The sequence below is a fragment of the Rosa rugosa genome, chromosome 6 (assembly GCF_958449725.1).
Source record: "Rosa rugosa chromosome 6, drRosRugo1.1, whole genome shotgun sequence".
Classification (NCBI taxonomy): Eukaryota; Viridiplantae; Streptophyta; class Magnoliopsida; order Rosales; family Rosaceae; genus Rosa; species Rosa rugosa.
In genome coordinates this window covers 48,891,890-48,911,929 of record NC_084825.1, presented here as the reverse complement: position 1 = coordinate 48,911,929, position 20,040 = coordinate 48,891,890, and the positions used below count along the sequence as shown (strand labels likewise).

At 36.5% G+C, this 20,040-nt stretch overlaps 1 protein-coding gene across 2 annotated transcripts; it reads left to right on the top strand.

The window, feature by feature from the left end:
* The first annotated feature begins 14,754 nt into the window (after nt 1-14,754).
* Nucleotides 14,755-18,590, top strand: LOC133717271 (cytochrome P450 714A1-like). Of its 2 annotated transcripts, none has more exons than XM_062143953.1 (5): nt 14,755-15,177; nt 16,638-16,840; nt 16,913-17,166; nt 17,259-17,631; nt 18,002-18,590. In XM_062143953.1, the coding sequence occupies exons 1-5, from the start codon at nt 14,886-14,888 to the stop codon at nt 18,431-18,433; spliced, it is 1,554 nt and encodes a 517-aa protein (XP_061999937.1). In that variant the 5' UTR covers nt 14,755-14,885; the 3' UTR covers nt 18,434-18,590. The 2 variants fall into 2 exon arrangements, with proteins under 2 accessions (XP_061999937.1, XP_061999936.1); XM_062143952.1 differs by having other exon boundaries at nt 14,757-15,177; nt 16,614-16,840.
* Nucleotides 18,591-20,040: the final 1,450 nt, after the last annotated feature.

The following is a 20,040-nucleotide window of genomic DNA, read 5'->3' as shown; positions in this document are numbered from 1 at the left end:
GTCGAATTCAAACCAGGAAAGATGGACCTGATCGAGAATCGCTGGGAAATCGAAAATGGAAGAGAGAGAGAGAGTACGCTTAGCCGGAAATGAGAGCACAAAGATCATGACCGACGACGCCATCGGAGCAACGACTACGGCGACTCGGAGCGAAGAGGAAACAATCAGATAGAGAGAAAGAAACCGAATCGGAGGAGGGGAGACATAAAGAGTGGCATGATGTAGTTTCTTAATTAGGTTAAGGATAAAATAATCTATTGTTGGGGTAAGTAGTATAATTTTGGCTCATTTTGGTGCTTTGGGTCAAGAATCCAAAAAAAAAAATCTCAGTACAAGTAATGTTTAATTATCTTCTTTAGGGGATTCGGAAGGAGTGGAACAACAGAGTTTGGGAACAAAAGAAAAGTGAGGTTTGTGATGTGTTGATCAGAGCTATGTCAAGGCTACAAGAATTCCAGTTTCATATCTTGAAACGGACCAGTATTGTTGGTCGAAGTTACAAAGCAGTGAGGTGGGTTGCTCCTCCAATTGGTTTGCTTAAAATAAATGTCGATGGTGCTTTTAATCATGTAATTAACCAGAAGGGAGGGTGCAGGTTTTGTGATTCGTGATTCTCATGGAGTTATGCTTGCGGGTGGAAGCTGTCCTCTGAGTGGCTTGATATCTCCCGAGCATGATGAGATTTTGGCTTGTAAAATGGTTGTAGAATTTGCTGTGGATTATGCCTATTTGTCGGCAATGCTGGAAACTGACGCTATGGAAGTGCAGCGTCAATTAAACCCCATGCAGTTTGTAATACTTCTACTTTGGGGCGTCTTTATGAAGATCTTGGTCTTCTCTTGGAGTCACATATCACTATGAGAGTGACTCATATTTGAAGGAAGGGAAAATTTGGTGGCTCACCTATTAGCTGCGGATGCTAGTACTCTTGTTCAGGCTTGTTTTTATTTTTCTACCCATGTTTTTCTTCAAGCTGCAGTTGCAGTTGAATTCTGTCATTTGTAAACTCTTTTAATTCAATAAAAGGTTGACCTCCTTTCCTAAAAAAAAAAAAGTAATGTTTATGGGCTCGAAAAGTAGAGAATTTTGGTTGTCAATAAATTTTCTGGAAAAGCAGACAATTTTTATCTAAAACTTAAAACAACTTTAAAGTTTAACATCTTATACAAATAATTGAAACTAAAAGTTAGGTGGTCTAGCGCACATGCATGTCGAGAGTTATATAAGAATTTTCAAGTAGAATTGATATATATAGTTGTACACTTCTTCAGTCATTAATTTTGAAGAACCAAGTGTCCAAAATCTATATCTGTTAAAACAAGTAATGCACATTGGATTTTCTAGATCTTTCTCTAGCTATCTAGATCATGTCTAAGTCTAGAATGATCATGTAATTAATCATGTGAAGTATGTTCTAGAATTATCTATTAATGAGTAGTTAGCAATTAACCACACATGCTAGGTCGGTGACTAAGTCGGTGAAAACTCCCTATAAATATGGGATGCATGTATGTTCTAATCAATCAATGAGCAAAGCATAAATCAAAAGCTTAGCTTCTCTGTTTCAATTGAATACCTCCTCTGTTTTCACTACTCACCTATCTCCTCTACTCCTTCTCCCAAACTCTTGCCCCCAAAACTAAAGTCCTAAACACATTGTCCTAGCCCACTACTATCAAAAGCTTCCGCACCAAATTCTAACAGTGGTATTAAAGCCACAAATTCTAACAGTGGTATCAGAGCTTGTTCGATAATCTATTTGGGGCGTTGATTTGTGTCTTCCACCATGTCTACCTCCACCTCCAACCAAACATCAATTCCTCTTCCCATCTTCAAGGGAGAAAACTAGGATTTTTGGAGTATCAACATGAGGACATTCTTCATGTCTCAAGATCTATGGGATATAGTAGAGAAAGGATTCTCGACTCCAAAAAATCCAACGGTGGAGTGTTGGATCATAATTCATATACATATTTGTGCTCTAAAACATGAAAATTACTTGTTCTAAACTTCAATTTAATGTTGACTAATCCAATTCTATTAATCCCCTAATCTTGTACTTTTACTTAACATTTGTGTTTATTTATATATATTTATTATGTTTTCCTTATCATGCTAGGAAATGATGGAGAAGCATGGAAATGCAATAAAAAGTATGATAAAGTAATCTGGGGTTCGCATCCAAAACCAATTGGCAATGGATGGAGTGGCCCAAACCCTTACAAACCTATAGGCAATGTCCCATTTTCCCCATGTGGGATGACATATATTCTCAACACCCCCCCACACGTGTGGCGAATTTTCAAGCCATACACGGGAACAACTTTGGGTGACATGGAGCCCGTGTGGCCGTTAGGCATGCACACGTGGGTAACCCGCTTTGATACCATGATAAAGTAATATGGGGTTCGCATCCAAAACCAATTGGCAATGGATGGAGTGGTCCAAACCCTTACAAACCTATAGGCAAGGTCCCATTTTTCCCATGTGGGATGACATATATTCTCAACAAACCTTAGTACATTTTCTTACTCTGGCTAGGAGAAAGCGAGCTAGACAAGAAAGGAGGGTCGGCAGCCTGATCAAACGAACTCTAAATAAGTTAAAACTTTTCATATCCATTCTAGACATCCTAAGAATCATTTCTTATGAAGAGTGCAAGAGCTATTTTGGAGTGTAAGGCCTTCAAAAGATCGGTCCAAGTTTCTGATTAAAAGACAAAAAACGGCAAAACCGGACTTGTAGGGATTCCGGCAGAATTTCCTGCCAAAATACGGTGAAATAAGCTCTGAAATTTTACCAGGATGATCTACACTTATCAAGGAACATTTAGTATGAAGAAGTCGAAGGCCAATTCTGAAGTCTCAGTGGAGATTCAATTGAAGGAAGCTTCAGAAGCATAAAACAAAGTCAAAACATGGCAGTTTGGCCTAGAACCTTCTTTGGACGGATTTCTTGTGCATTTTTGGAAGGTCTATGATGCTGAAATTATCAATGAGAGCCCTAGAAGAATTCTACAAGATTATGGCAAGATGAATCCATCATATTATCTTTTGGATAATAGGCATCCCTTGCACACTTTCTCTTCCATGCTTGTCACCTTGACTTTGGTGAGCCAAAACCACTCCAACACTCTTCATTTTCATGTTTCTCATGGACAACAAAGAGAGCAGCTGCTCCTCTCTTTTCCTAAGTCATTTTTTTTCTACTCTATACTCTAATAGCTCATCATTAATTACTTCCCTCTTTTTACTGCATCTCTTCCATACTTTTTTCCCTTGTTTTTAGGATCTATTACCACTCTCATACTCCACCTCTATGCTTCTTACAATGCTTGAGCTGCTCTCTTTTTCTTTCATTCATCATTTTACTCCTCTCTCTCTCTTCTCTATATAAGCATCTCTTCTCACAAGGAAGAGGCATCACCCATTCCACCCCATTACATCTTCTTTCTCTCTTCATCTCCTTCATAAAACCTCCATCTCCACCTCCCAAAATCCAAACTCATAATATCCATACTCCTCAACCTCCATCACCACCACCATTACTCCATCACTACCACTCAAAGTTGGCCAAAAGAGCATCATATCTTCATCACCATTCCATTCATCATCACCATCAAGAAGCTTATCATCCATCCATTGCACCATCAAAGAGGATTCAAGGAGCATTGAAGAAGGAAAACAAATGAGTAGCTAACCATTGATTTGTCAAGCTTCAACTAGTTCATTATTTCCTTAACTCTTTGATTTACCTTGATGTACTTTATAGATTTGATGCTAATTTGTATGATTATGAGTGAGTAGTTACTTTGTTGGGGCTAGGGTTGAAAGCCTTAGCCAAACTTGTATGAATTGATGTTTTAATTTACATTTGATGTTATTTGTGATTTTCATCTTCATATGCTAATTCAAGAAGTGAATGCATTCATTCAAACTTAACTACTTTGAATGTGTTGTGTTTGTCATCTCATGAAAAAATGTTTAGGGAGTAGTTAACCTTGAGCATTGATAGCATGATAGCATCCTCTATGTGCATGTGAAGGTTGTGAGTTAAAATCACCTAGATCTAGGATTGGTTTGCTTGCATGATTATCTAAACTCAAAGCTTTATGCATCTAGGAACAATGAATTGAGACTTAACTGGTAATAGGATTTGTTCTTAGCTAGGTAGTTAATTCTAGACTTATCCGGTTGGAATTGATAACATTAAAGGAGTTTAAGCCTTTGTTGTCTTATCCGGATGCAAAGATGGTAATTGGGAAATTAGAATAGCATCACTTGTATTTGAACTTCAATACTTGCAAGGGAGGTTAGTGGTAGACAATCCAACCCCTAACTTCATCCATTATATTACTAGTTTAGTTTAGAGTAGTTTAGTTTACATTTGAGCATTTATTTTAATTTGGTTCACCACTCTATCCAACAAACAATTTAACTATCACCACAATGCACATACTCACCATGAGCCTAGATTTCCTTGTGAATTAGGTTTGTGATTGTACATTTGCATATTCTAGCTCTCCTTAGGTTAACACCCTAGCTAGTGAAAGGAATCCAATCCTCGTGGGTTTGACAACCTTTCTTAAATCCCTATACTATTACTTGTACCCCTTATACTTGAGGGTGGCTATTTGGCTAACATGGAGCAGTTGAGGCAAGAAAAGAAAGAGAAACTAAGAGATGCTAGTGCTCTTTTTGCCATTCAACAAGCGGTGGATGATACAAACTTTTCAAGAATTATGGGAGCTACTACATCAAAAGAAGCTTGGGATCTACTAAAGGAGGAGTTTCAAGGAACTACAAAGGTACGTTCCGTCAAATTACAAACTATGAGGAGAGATTTAGAAAATTTGAAAATGAAAGATTCTGAGATCGTTAAAGATTACTATTCCCAGTTAAAGGAAATAGTAAATCAATTAAGAGCCTATGGTGAAAATATTAGTGAGACTAGAGTAGTTGAAAAAAATACTCATTGTCGGTGATGAAAAATTCAGTAGAAGAGTTTGACTCACCAATGAATGCGGACTGGAGCGGGAGCTGACCGGGAAAGATCGAGAAGCTTCCTTTGAGCGTTGACTCGAAGTTTGACCGTCGGCTCGAGGAGGAGGGGGGTACCTGCAGAAAACCCTCCGATGCCTAAATCAGTACGTTTCTTAGTTGAGTGGAGTAAAACGAGTCGGAATGAGATATCTTACTTGTTCAGTATGCCCCTATTTATAGATGAGGGAGAGCTCGCACCACAAGTCATTTTTTTTATATCGCTTTGATAACTGTCCTTATTATTGCCATCATTCTGCGCTATTTAATAACTCCATTACTCCGCGTTATTAAATAACGTCATCACTCCGCGTTATGTAATAACGTCATCCATCACTCCGCGTTATTAAATAACGCCATCACTCCGCTCTATTTAATAACGACATCACTCCGCGTTATTAAATAGCGTCATCGTGTGGGAGTGGTCAACTTTTGCTGGGCTCGCAATTAAGGTCATTAGCTCCGTACTCCGCGTTATGTAATAACGCCATCACTCCGCGTTATTAAATAGCGCCATCATGTGGGAGTGGTCAACTTTTGTTGGGCCCGCAATTAAGGTCATTAACTCCGTAGTTAGTATGACGTTAAATTTCAGTCATGAATACGGCAATTATTACGATAATAACTACGCGCAATTATTACGGTTATAAATGCACGATGAATGACCGTCATAAATGAGTCATGATTAACCGTCTTTAATACAGCAATGATTATCATCATAAGTGAGCAAATGAATGCGACCATAAAGGCAGGAATAATGACGGCTTGTCCCCCAAGTAAGTCATCGCCTATATAAAGGCGGCTCGACGTCAAGGTAAACCATCTGACTCCGACTCTTCTTACTACACTACTAAGAAGCGTACTGACTTAAGCACCGAAGGGTTTTTTTGCAGGTACCCCCCTCTTCCTCGAGCCGACGGTCAAACTTCGAGTCAACGCTCAAAAGAAGCTTCTCAATTGTTCCTAGTCAGCTTCTGCTCCAGTCCGCATTCATTGGTGAGTCAATATCCTCTAAGGAATTTTTCGTCACCAACACTCATTAGCCTCACTGAAAAATATGATCCAATAGTAACTACCATTGAACATTCGAAAGACATATCGAATCTTTTAGTAACAGAATTGATAGGCTCTTTAGAAGCTTATGAGAAAAGATTGAGTTGTCGGAGTTCTATAGAAAGTGCATTCCGATCTAAATTCAATATTCGATCTCAGAAAAATGAAAAAGAAAAGAAGGTTGAAGAATTTTCTAGAGGAGGAGATAGACCAAAATATTGGGCAAATAAAAAAGATAAAAAGGAGAAAATAAATTATTCTCCATGTGGAATTTGCCACAAAAATAATCATCGAGAAATAGATTGTTGGTTTCAGGAAAAACAAAAATGCCGAAACTGCAACAAGTTTGGTCATACTGAGGAAAACTGTTTCCTCAAGAAAAATCATCGAGCATGCATACTTTTCAGAAGAAAATGAGCCAGATAAGCGGCTCTTCTATACATGTCACTTGGCGATAGAAGAGGAAAACAAGAAGTGGTACGTCGACAGCGGCTGTAGCAACCACATGTCAGGAGACCAAACCATTTTCTCCAAACTTGATACTTCACAGAAGTCTCGAGTGAAACTAGCTAGGAAATGGAGAAATTGTGAAGACTAAAGGCAAAGGTACGATTTCCATCCCGACTAATTTAGGAACTAAAAAGTTTAATGATGTTCTATTAGTTCCTAACTTGGAGCATAATCTCCTAAGTGTCGGGCAAATGATGGAAAATGGATATGCTATATTATTTCATGGAGACTTCTGCAAAATATTTGACAAGAAAATATTTGACAAAATATTTGGCAAAATATTTTTCATCTTCAAAATAAGGATGAAAAATAGAAATTTTCCAGTCCAATGGCAACAAATGGCCATGAAAGCAGAAGTCAAGAAGAAAAATATTGGCCTAGACAAAAAGCAGCCGAGGACTCCACCATGTCAAGCAAATAAAGAAGGAAATTCAAATCCTTCAAAGTCTAAAAGATGTGAAGTTGCGATGAAGTAGAAAGCCGGAGAAAGGCTATGGAAGAAGAAAGTTGAAGGAAGGCAATGGAAAAAGAAAGCAAGAGCGAGAACACCTTCGCCAAGGCACTTCCAAGATCGAGACTTGAATTACTACGATTTTACTCGGAGTAACACCAATGCGCATTAAGGAGGAGTGTTAAAACAAGTAATGCACATTGGATTTTCTAGATCTTTCTCTAGCTATCTAGATCAAGTCTAAGTCTAGAATGATCATGTAATTAATCATGTGTAGTATGTTCTAGAATTGTCTATTAATGAGTGGTTAGCAATTAACCACACATGCTAGGTCGGTGACTAAGTCAGTGAAAACTCTCTATAAATATGGGATGCATGTATGTTGTAATCAATCAATGAGCAACACATAAATCAAAAGCTTAGCTCATCTGTTTCAATTGAATACCTCCTCTGTTTTAACTACTCAAGTACTCAACCATCTCATCTACTCCTTCTCCCAAACTCTTGCTCCCAAAACTAAAGTCCTAAACACATTGTCCTAGCCCACTACTATCAAAAGCTTCTGCACCAAATTCCAACTGTGGTATCAAAGTCAGAAATTCTAACAATATCTATATTAATTAAGCGAATTCTTCACAAGAATAGTTAAAAAATTTAACTTCCACAAATACCCTCACTTGATAAAAAGTCAATAAATAAATTTATATATATGTGAGGATATAACAGTAAATTAACAATATATTGATTTAAAAGTAATAAAACTAATATATAACTAAACAAATACATCATTTCTCACAAAATAAGGAACAATTTTGAATTTTCCCTAAAAAATGCGACATGGAAGTGTCATTCACAAATTGTTTATTTTTTTTAAGGAAAATGATTTGTGGCCTCAATGAGGCCTAAGATTTGTGGCCTCAATCCTAGGTGTCATGTCATGTCATCTACACACATCACCTATTTGTCAAATCATGCCATGTAATTCTTGAGTAAAAAGACAATCTTATCCTTCCAAAATCTAATGGCTCTAAATTATTTTGGTTTTCATCTAAAAGTAAAATATATTACTTTGGTTGTTTTTTCTTTTTCTTTTTTTCGTTATATATATAATTATATATATATATATATATATATTCACAAACATATATATATATATATATATATATATATATATATATATATCACAAACATATATATATATATATATATATATTTCTGTACGAATTATATATATATATATATATATATTTTTTTTTTTTTTCTGTACAAACATACATATATATATATATATATATTTCTGTACGAATTATATATATACATATATAATTATATATATATATATATATATATATATATATATTAAAATGTCATAATTCTAACCCACAAAATTTAAAAAAAAATTGATTAAAAAAAAGTCAAATTTAAAATTGATTCCACAAAAATGGAAAGAAAATATATTAATATCTTAATTATAACCCATCAAATTTGGTAAATTGAAGTAATATTCAACTCTTTTAATAAATGAATTTAATAAAATTAATGGAAGATTAGTTTACCTTACACTAACAAGTTAATTAGACTATTAGTGCGTATTCTATGGTTTCATTAATGGTAAGAAAATGTATCCACAAAAATGACTTTTCTAATTAATGACTATTACCGTACTGGCCCTTATTTAAAAAAAAACAAGTTAATTAGAAAAGTCAAAAATTAAATTAGATCCACAAAAATGGAAAGAAAATGTATTGAAATCGTAATTAAAACCTATGAAATCTGGTAATTGAAGAGGTAAGAAAATATCATTAATAAATTGAATTGATAAAATTCTAGATTCCATCATTTCAAAATTTCTCGATAATTTAATATTGTCTCATCCAAACGCAACATTAGGAAGTGTTCCTTAAAGGTCAAGTGAGACTTCATTAATACAACTGTTCATTTATTTTTACATGAAAAAACAATCATAATGTTATTAATACTATGTAGAAATTCAATGAACAATAGGTGTATAACACAACAATAATCAAAGAAAAAGTGCAATTAAGGAAGGTGTAAAATAGAAGTCATCGTCCACATTAACATTAAAGTCAGCTAACATGTCTTACTCGAACAAATAAGTAATAAGTAGCTAATAATGAGCCAGTAAAGTTTACTGGGGACTTTTCCCTAATGACATATTTACACTGAAATAGAAATCATCATCCACACTGAAATTTAAAGTCAGCTAACATGTCTTACAGTAACAAATAAGTACTGAGTAGCCAATGATGAGCTAATAGAGTTCACTGGAGACCTTTACCTAATGGCATATTCACACTTAAATAGAAGCCATCATCTACTGAAACTGAAAGAACTAACATGTCTTGCACGAACAAGTAAGTATTAAGTAGCCAATGATGAGCTAGTAGAGTTCACTGGAGACCTTTACCTAATGGCATATTCACACTTAAATAGAAGCCATCATCTACTGAAACTGAAAGAGCTAACATGTCTTGCACGAACAAGTAAGTATTAAGTAGCCAATGATGAGCTAGTAAAGTTTACTGAGGATCTTTTCCTAATGGCATAATTACACTAAAATAGAAGTCATTATCCACATTGTCTTACAGTAACAAATAAGTACTAAGTAGCCAATAATGAGCTAGTAAAGTTCACTGGGGACCTTTTCCTAATGACATAATTACACTAAAATAGAAGTCATCATCCACACTGAAATTTAAAGTTAGCTAGCATGTCTTACACGAACAATAAGTACTAAGCAGCTAATAATGAGCCAGTAAAGTTTACTGGAGACCTTTCCCGAATGGCATATTCACACTAAAATAGAAGTCATCATCCATTGAAACTTAAAATAAGCTAGTGTGTCTTGCATGAACAAGTAAGTACTAAGTAGCCAATAGTAAAGTTCAACGGGGAATCTTTCCCTAATAACATATTCACACTAAAATTGAAGCCATATATCATTCACATTTAAATTGAAAGTCAGCTAAGTACTAACATGTTTTATACGAACAAAAAAGTACTAAGTAGCTAATAATGAACAAGTAGAGTTCACTGGGAACTTTTTCTAATGACATATTTACAACTAAAATAGAAGCTATCATTCACATTTAAAAATCATTATTGTCTATTGAAAAATTTGGGATCAACAAAACAAGTATACTTTCAAAAATTAATTTCCTCATGTGCAATATATATATTGTATTCCATATTAAGCAATTTCTTTTCAGATATCAACTTCCCAATCAATTTAGATATCTAGGTTTTCAATCACCAGATTTTATGAGTTAAAATTACGATTTAAATACATTTTCTTTCCATTTTTGTGAATCCAATTTAATTTTGACTTTTCAAATTAACTTGTTAATGTAAGGTAACTAATCTTCCATTAATTTTATTAAATTTATTTATTAAAAGATTTAAATATTACTTCAATTTACCAGATTTCATGGATTATAATTATGATATTAATATATATATATATATATATATATACACACACCACATTAATTCTCCATCGAAAATATATAATTTTTTTGGACGAATTATATATATATATATACACCCATACTTTTTTTTTGAATATGTATAATGAAAAAAAATCCAAAATAATGAAAAAAAAAAAAAGGAAAAAAAACCAAACAATATTTTTTTTAGAAGAAAGTCAAAATAATTTAGAGCCGTTATATATTCAACAACATATATATATATATATATTCTCAAAAATATATAAATATAAAATTTTTTAGACGAATTATATATATATAATAAAAAAAAGAAAAAGAAAAAAATAAAATAATATATTTTTCTAGAAGAAAACTAAAATAATTTAGAACCATTAGATTTTGAAAGGATAAGATAGTCTTTTTATTCAAGAATGACATGACATGATTTGTCAAATTAGTGAGGTGTATAGGTGACATGGCTTGACACCTAGGATTGAGGCCACAAATCTTAGGCCTCATTGAGGCCCTATATCACATCTTTTCAAAATTCGCCATTATGATCTATGATCCATCCATATAGGATTCTAGGGTGGATAGATGCGAGGATATCATGTTGGGGTTTTTTTTTTTGTGGTCAAGTTTTTTTCAAAAGTTAACCAGGCAAAGTACTGACAATTTTATGAATTCGATCAGTGATGTAACAAGTTATTCAGAACTCTCTCTGCTGGAAGAAGATGAAGATAAAGATGGTGGGATCCCTCCTCCTTCATTCTACTCTTTGAGTGGTTCTCTGGTACTTAGAAGAGTTGGAAATGAATTGGAATGATGCTGGAGTCTGGACCTCTTGTCTTGTAGAAGTGGAGGAGTACCCTAGTAACTACAAGGTCTGTCTTGCTCATTGGTCTGCCGGACAAGATCGAGCACCCATATAATACACTTTCGTCCTCATTTGCTAGCTAGGAAACGAGCTGCATGCGCGCCAGTTCTGTGTTTCAATAAGGACGTACGACACGTCCCTTCCTAGCTAGTGTCCATGCATTTTCATTGCAACCAATAATGCATGCATAACAAGCTAGGGCTAGCTAGCTTGCACTCATTTTCGCTTTGATCTACCTCATCTCAATCACTCAATCAGGGGTGGACTCGGTTTTAAATTGGTGGGCGTTCTTGTAAGAACTAACACTCGACTCACCACATTCGTTTTGAATTATTTCTCATCACAGCTTACACGAGTGGTCGATTAAAAAGGAGACACAACAACAATGCAAGTGTACACTATTGATAGTAGTGAGCCTAGTGAGGTCTTTTGAGGACCAAAGTGTCAGTTCAACTCATTTAAAGTAGTTACGTACGCATGGAAATATCGGTGTAATGTGAAACCACTAATAATACTCGGGAGCACCTCCAAGGTGAAATCAATCGAAGTGGTTGAATACTCAGCAAAAATCGTAATTAGAGAGGCTCGATAGATTTGGATGCTAAATAAAACGTGTCAAACTATAGAAAAATCATCTAATGAGCTAAATAACACGTGCTAAACGTCAATATTAGTGGAGCCACGCAAATTCTGATCCTTTGCAAAGCAGCAATGGCCGGCCCCCCGGAGCCCGATTTTCTTCACGTACCTATCTCCATTATCAACTAGCTATCAAGAAGAGCTAGCCTAGCTAGGTCAGATTTGGCTCTGCTTAAAAGCACTTTGCGATCCTTTACAGTACGTTTATGCACAGCTGCACACCACACAAATGTGAAAGGAAGGCCTGCCTGGAAGTGCAGCTGTACGTAAGCCTGGAAGTAAAGGAGCATACTCACATGCACAAGGACATACATATTCCCCTTCAATCTTCATCATGTGAGGCCCTGACAGTGCATCCAGTTCAAACACAGCAAGAAAGTTTCAAACTTAAGCACTTTCCAATTTCCATTAAGAAGTGGTTAAGTGATCAGTTCCCATTGAAAACCAATCTAAGTGGTCCTGTAGAAGCGTATTGGTTTGGAATCTGAGGAGCTAAGCTGAACTAGATAGATGGATTAGTAATGAGTGAGTCTGATTGATCTTGTGGCACTGCCACTTTCATGGTGAAGGTGGGGTATCTCCTTTTGCTTTCATATGCTCTGTTTCTTGAGTGTTTGCACGCCAAGTATCCGGTGAGATCGACAACTCTCATACGATTCCATGTTGCAGTCAATGTTGCAACTCGATCACTATTTTCTTTTCGCTGGCCAATGCTTAGCTAGCTTATCCGGGACCATCCCACCGATCAGTCGCGACTAGTGTACTTAATTAATTCTCGGAATATTGCTGTAGATCTCCACGTTGACTTATTGTGTAAAATTGTTTTATGTTTTTTTGAGACAATTTATCAAATATATTATCTCTATTTTGACAAAATGTCAGTATACTCGGTGTTTACCGCACCTTATCAACTCCTCTGGACCTCTTAAATCTCATGCATTTTTCTTTTTGGTTTGACATAATTTGTCGAATAGTTTATCTTCATTATCACTTATATGCATTGATCGCACATAGTGCCTAGTACTAATTAACCCTATCTCGGCCTCTGATGTCCCATGTGCTTAGGGATGTATGCATTTAAATAGGGGACGACTGCTGACGAGCATCTTTCCTATTTTATCTTCTATTGATCATGATATCTTTAGAATTTAGGTAGATCCATTGCATGTCCAATCATCTCGATCAGCATATACATTTATATAACATTTATAATGGAGGTATAAATATACACACACACATACAGGCCGATATCCGCACATATGCAAAAGTACGGACGTCCATCCTCAGGTATCGATCAAGCGTCGATGGCGGCGTTTCTATTGCCGGACAAAGACTCTGGACATCCCGGACAGCGTCTCCATCAAGGCGAAGGCGAATGGATTCTCAGCGATGCGGGGCGAGCTCGCCTGAAACCATGGAAGCACCATCAAGGTCGACTTCGAACTCTTCATCGACGAGTCCAGCAGCAAGAAGAGGCTCGACATCGAGGCCTGATTCCGTCCGGCAAGAGCAGCACCGCCTGTCGGTGCTTGATGCAGCTATAAGGACGGACATCCGCTTCTGAACGGCTCCGTGTGTGTGTGTGTGTGTGTGTATATATGTATATATATATAGGGCCCTTCTAGTGAGAGATCCCTGTTTTGGTCTTTTCTAAGGATAGAGCATTAGACCAACTTTTTTATTATATTTTGGCATATCAACCGTTCAGTTTTTAGGTCATAATGTGTAGATCACTTCTGCAAATTTTCAGCCAAATCGGTGATTGTTAAGGTATCAAACTAGATTAAATCACTTAATGAACCAAATCTGTCAAACTTAAACCGTTCATAATTAATTATAATCTTAAGTCGCCGTTTTGAATGCCTTAACGATAATCAATTTAGCTGAAAATTTGCAGACGTGATCTACACATTAGGACCTAAAAACTAAACGATTAAGATGCCAAAATATGATCGAAAAGTTGGTCTATCTAATACCCTATCCCTAGAAAAGACAAAAAAAAAAAATCCCTTAGTGGAAGGGCCCTCTATATATATATATATATATATATATGGATTTTTCTTAGGTAAGGATATCCTTACCTAAGCTTATGGAACGGATTTCGAGTTTTTGATCACATATTCCACATTTTAACCGTTCTGTTTTTAGGTCCTAATGTACAGATCAGCTCTGCAAAATTTCAGCCAAATTGATGATCGTTAAGGCATCCAAAACTACAATTTACACGAATGAACCTAATCTGTCAAACCGGATTAGGTTGTTTTAGGGGTTCTTCGCTGTAATTTTCTTTGCTTATCGAAAAAACAAGAGTCTTGGTTATATCGATGATATACACAATTACCGTGATGTATTATTCGACTTATGTATATATGTTTATGTTTAGAATAAAACTTTAAAACTCTACCCTCAATTCTTTCTCGTCACTTGCTTCATTTTAATATTAGGTAAACATAGAGTAGAAAATGACTAATACACAAGTGACTAACATAATGAGGGACTTGTTAATTTGAACCATAATTTGATGGGCTACTTAACTAATATATTCAAATTTATTGTCCGAAAACATAACATTTTCAAAATCGTCTAAAGTGCAAGTTTGGAGTCAGTCATTAATCATTATAGAGTTCCATGTCTAGTGATCATTTCTGTGTAAGAGATGTTGCCTAAAACTAGCTGTTCATTATTAATGAAGTTCTTATTTGATCAAAAAAAAAATAATCGACTGAAGCCTTCTATGAAAAAACCATTGAGTGACTTTTACACCATTATATATGAATATAAAGTACACACTGTTGTTCAGTTGCTATAAATATCACTACTCTAGCTAGCTGCTAGCTAGAAACTGAAAGCTCGATCAGAGAACAAAAAAAATGGAGCTCTCTCTTCATTTCAGAATCGTTTCTTCCCTAGTTCTTTTGGGACTGGTTGGCTTCTTTCTTCATCTCTACAACACAGTCTGGTTGAAGTCCGAGAGGGTCAGAAGGAAGCTCCAAATGCAAGGCATCAAAGGCCCTACACCTTCTTTACTGTATGGGAATCTCGCTGAGATGCAGAAAATAATCCAACTCCAAGCTCAGAAGTCTTCAAATCACTCAGAATTTGTAGCCCACGACTACACTTCCAGTCTCTTCCCCTATTTCGAACACTGGAGAAAAGAATACGGTAATTCATCGACTTTCGATCTTGTTTCTTCTTGTTGCGTCTATATTGTAGGACATAGATAGATATAAAACGTTGGTTTCACCTTTTTTTTATTTTTTATTGGAGAATAAGAAACCTGGTTTCACCTTTCTGCAAGCAGTAATGTTTGAAAAAGTTGACAGAAGAGTTCTTGCGAATTTTGGCCAGGAAAACAAAGGATTTCTAGCTGTGATTTGTGGAGACATGAATGTAATAAGTTATCTAGGGTAAGCCAACTCGATCTTGATCGCGGTTAGACTGAGTCAATGAGATTTGGCCAATACAAACTAAAGATGCTTAATTAGTTTGACTAGTGAAGTTAACACTTAACAGTACCCCAATGTAAATGTCAATGTCGATCTTCTGCAAATAGATTCCCAATAGGATTTAAATTAGGAGACAAGCTAGTGTACTGGTGGGTATGAGATACCCTCATTTACAATTATTTGAACAAAAATTTACAAGTATTTGAATCAAAATTACAACATTGAGAACAAAAGTTACCATATTCATTTACACTATTTACATATAATTAAACAAAAATTACAACTTTGACAACGAATTTGTTCAAAAGCTTGTAAAAATGTCGTAAGAGGTGTAATTACCATTATTAGAACTAAGATTACAACATTGACAACAAATTTGTTCAAAAACTTGTAAAATGTCGTAAGAGGTGTAATTACCAGTATTAGAACTAAAATTACACAAAGTAGGACTCAAATTACAACTTTGACAACAAAATTTGTTCTCACTTTTGTAAATGTGGGTATGAGATACCCACCACTACACTAGAATTTCCCTTAAATTAGTTTACTGTCTAATCATGTTACTTTGCCATAATTACAATAAAATATTAAAATATGAAAGTAACAAGATAATGATCTACTTTAAAATTTTGAATAATGTTCTGGACTAGATTACAACAACCATGAAATGAAACTATTATACGATGTCGTGTATTATAAAGTAATGATGATTGAAACAGAGACAGGACCACATCTGATATAAAATGGGAGTATTATCATTGATCTAAATCATTTAACAAAATATTATTAGATTAATAGGATACTTCTAAATGATTAGGATGAAGTTTCTGTTTATTTATATTTCTTACACCTGAAAACTTCTTATTTGAACTCGAAATGATATGCTAACATTGTGACAAATAACTAATTTATGAAATAATATATTTTTCGAGACTCAAAAGTTAGTTTCACTAGTTTATAATGAATAATGAATAATGAATGATATTGCGCATATAAGATTAAAATCCAAAACTAGCTGATCCAACTTGGCCTATCACAGTTTCTAGATGTTTTTTTTTAATTATTATTTTTGGTTCCATTAATTTTCAAATCAATTAATGTTGCTCAAATCATAAGAATTGACCTGAGAAATTAATGAAACGAACTATGCAGGCTTAATTTACACGTATTCAACAGGAATGAGGCAGCATTTATATGTGAACCAACCAGAGCTAGTGAAGGAAATGAACCAGTGTATTAGTTTGGATTTAGGTAAGCCTTCATATGTAAGCAAGAGACTTGCTCCCATGCTTGGAAATGGAATTCTCAGATCCAATGGCATTATTTGGTCACAACAAAGAAAAATTGTTGCACCTGAGTTCTTCACAGACAAAGTCAAGGTAAAAGAATCAAGTTCAAAAACTTTGAGCAACTTTTCGGATTCTCTGCTGATCGATTTCTTAACGTGACAGGCAATGGTAGGGTTGATGTTGGAGTCGGCGCAACCATTGCTTAGAAAATGGGAGGAGTGTATTGAAGGACAAGGAGGTGCGAGAGCAGAGATTCAAGTAGATGAGGATTTAAGGGATTTCTCAGCTGATGTTATCTCAAGGGCTTGTTTTGGCAGTTCTTATTCTAAGGGCAAAGAGATTTTCTCCAAGCTTAGAAGTCTTCAGGAAATAATGTCTCATCAACCCTTCCTCTTTGGATCATTTTCTAATTTTGGGTATGTAAATAGCTGGAGTTACTATGACACTAGTATATACTTTGTTTTGTGTGTGATACAAGTTCCTAACCTACTCTAACAATGTAATGCAGAGGGTTTAAGAAGCAAAAGGAGATTAGTTGTTTAGAGAGAGAGATAGATTCACTGATATGGGAAACTGTGAAAGAACGCGAACGAGAAGGGTTAGAGGCTTCTTCGTCGGAAAAGGATCTGCTGCAGTCATTATTAGTGGGAGCCAGGAATGACCAAAGCCTAGGCAAAGGCAAGGATTCATCCAAGGGATTCATAGTTGACAACTGCAAGAACATTTACTTTGCAGGGCACGAATCTACTGGTGTTGCTGCCTCTTGGTGTCTGATGCTACTCGCTTTACATCCCGAGTGGCAAGCTCGAATCAGGACAGAGTTGGCAGAAGTTTTCCCCGATGGTCAGCTAGATGCTAATTCGCTCCCTCAACTGAGAACGGTACAAGTCTTTGCATTTAGTCTTTTATCTTCACATGAAGTTTCTTATCTCCAGAATTACAATAACCCCAAAATTTAATCTATTAGTTACAATGCTTGTCAAGTTAGTTCACACGCTCCTTCTCGTGCTACAAGATCGATCATGCACTTGGCTTATTGTTTTTGGAGCAATATACTTGCCCCCGTCGAGTATATTTCTCTCGTTGATTTGGAGTTAAGATGTAGCTAGCCTTGCTCCCGTCTTTATTAATTTTTTTTTGTTGAATGGGAGTGGCCGACAGTGTTGACAAAATGCTTCAAAGAGGCGACCACAGAATGAATGCATGGGTCAGTAATGTATAAGCTAACACCTGCATTTGTACACCTTGCAGATGAATATGGTGATTCAAGAAGTCATGCGTCTATACCCACCAGCTGCTTTTGTGTCCAGAGAAGCACTTGAAGACACCCAGGTGGGAAACATAAGCATTCCAAAAGGGTTATGCTTGTGGACTTTGATCCCAACATTGCACAGAGACACAGAGATTTGGGGACAAGATGCAAATGAATTCAAACCTGAGAGGTTCATTGATGGTGTCTCTAAGGCCTGCAAATTTCCTCAGGCCTATATCCCCTTTGGTTTGGGTCCTCGGACCTGTTTAGGCAAAAACTTTGCTATGGTAGAATTGAAGGTTGTCCTCTCCCTCATTATCTCCAAGTTCACTTTCTCTCTCTCTCCCAAATACAGACACTCTCCTGCTTACAAAATGATTGTAGGTCCTGGAAATGGTGTACTTATTCTCATTCAAAAATCTGATCTGTAGGAAGATGACAAAGTTAATTAGGCCAATTCATTCATGTAGCTAATCTCTCACTTGATTCATCTTTACGTGGGCCATTATTCAAGTTATAAAATGTTATATTTGCCAAATTTGAAATGTAAATTTGGAATAGTGGAATAATGTAAGCATTTTTCTTTTATTAATAGGGTCATTGACCCAAAGCCCCAAAATGAGCAAAAGTTATCTCACTTACCCCAGTAACAGAATTTAATTCCCATTAACCCAATTTAAAATAAAATGTCGATTTTGCCCAAAGACTAATTAATAATTTACATTGTATGCCACTCTTCTCTCTCCCCGATCTGTAACACGCACTCTCTCTCCTCCGATGTGAATTCTCTCTCTTCTTTCTCTCTCTCCATGGTGGCTTGTCCAGGACCACGCCTCCAACTGCCATGGCCTGCACGTCGTCGGCGCCGGCAGTCGATGGTAATTCTTTTGCAGCCCAGAAGCCGGCGATCGTCATGAGGCGGCGCCACGGATCGTGCAGCCAGCGGCGACTTCATGCAACTCAGAGTCGTGCAGCTCCGGTGTGGCGGCTTGAAGTCGACTCCGGTGCCGGGTCCGGGTCTCCAACGATTGCGACGACCGAAGTTCCGCCGAGGTCAAGGAGGAAGGCCAGGGGATTCATGGGGTTGTTATGAGGTCTGGGCATGGCGGATTTATCACTGTAAAGAATACCCTTCTGCATTGTTACTGTGTTTGTGGGAAAATTGAGGATGCCCACCACTTGTTCGATGAATTTCCTCAGAGAAATGATTTGATTTCATGGAATACTTTGATGGGTGATTACCTTCATGTTTCACAGCCTCGTGTGATTGTGGACTTGTTTAAGGAAATGTGCATTGGTGGTTTTGAAGCTAGTGTAACCACTGTTCTGTATCTTTTATCAGCCATTGGTGAGTTGGGAAGTTACCTTGGAGGAGAGAGTGTTCATGGCTACTGCATTAAGATGGGATTTTCCTATAATTTACATGTGGTCACTGCTTTGATTTATGTGTATGCAAAGAACGGGGAAATTGACTTGGCACGTTGGATTTTCGATGGAGTTGCTGTGAAGGATGTTGTTTTGTGGAATTGTTTGGTAGGCAAGTATGCAAAATGTGGCATGGTAGAAGAAGCAGTAGCTTTGCTATTGGGGGGTAATAGACATCTGTTAAAGCGTCTATTGGGGGGTAATAGACATCTATTGAGGGGCAATAGACGTTTTGAATTGATGTAATCTCCTCGTTTTTTTTCTTTAATCAAAGTTTTATTTGTGTAGTTTTAGGAAGATTAATTACCATTTCGGTAATCTAAACGTCTATTGGGGGGCAATAGACGTCTACTGGGGGGCAATACATGGCTGATAGTCGTCTATTGGGGGGCAATACATGGCTGATAGAGGGCAATAGACTATTGGGGCAATAGACTATTGGGGCAATAGACGTCTATTGGGGGCAAAAAAACTTTCCAGTGAGATTTTCAGCAAATTCCGGTGGGCGACAGCCGGTGACCGAAATCCGGCGACCGGTGACCGGATTCCGGCGAAAGTTGACCGGATTCCGGTGACCAGATTCCGGCGGCCGGTGACGGGCTCCGGCGAAGTC

Coding starts and splice junctions, on each gene's coding strand:
- LOC133717271 (XM_062143952.1), top strand. CDS start 14,886: ATGGAGCTCTCTCTTCATTTCAGAATCGTTTCTTCCCTAGTTCTTTTG. Junction 17,167..17,258: donor GGATCATTTTCTAATTTTGG/GTATGTAAATAG, acceptor AATGTAATGCAG/AGGGTTTAAGAAGCAAAAGG. Junction 17,632..18,001: donor CGCTCCCTCAACTGAGAACG/GTACAAGTCTTT, acceptor TACACCTTGCAG/ATGAATATGGTGATTCAAGA.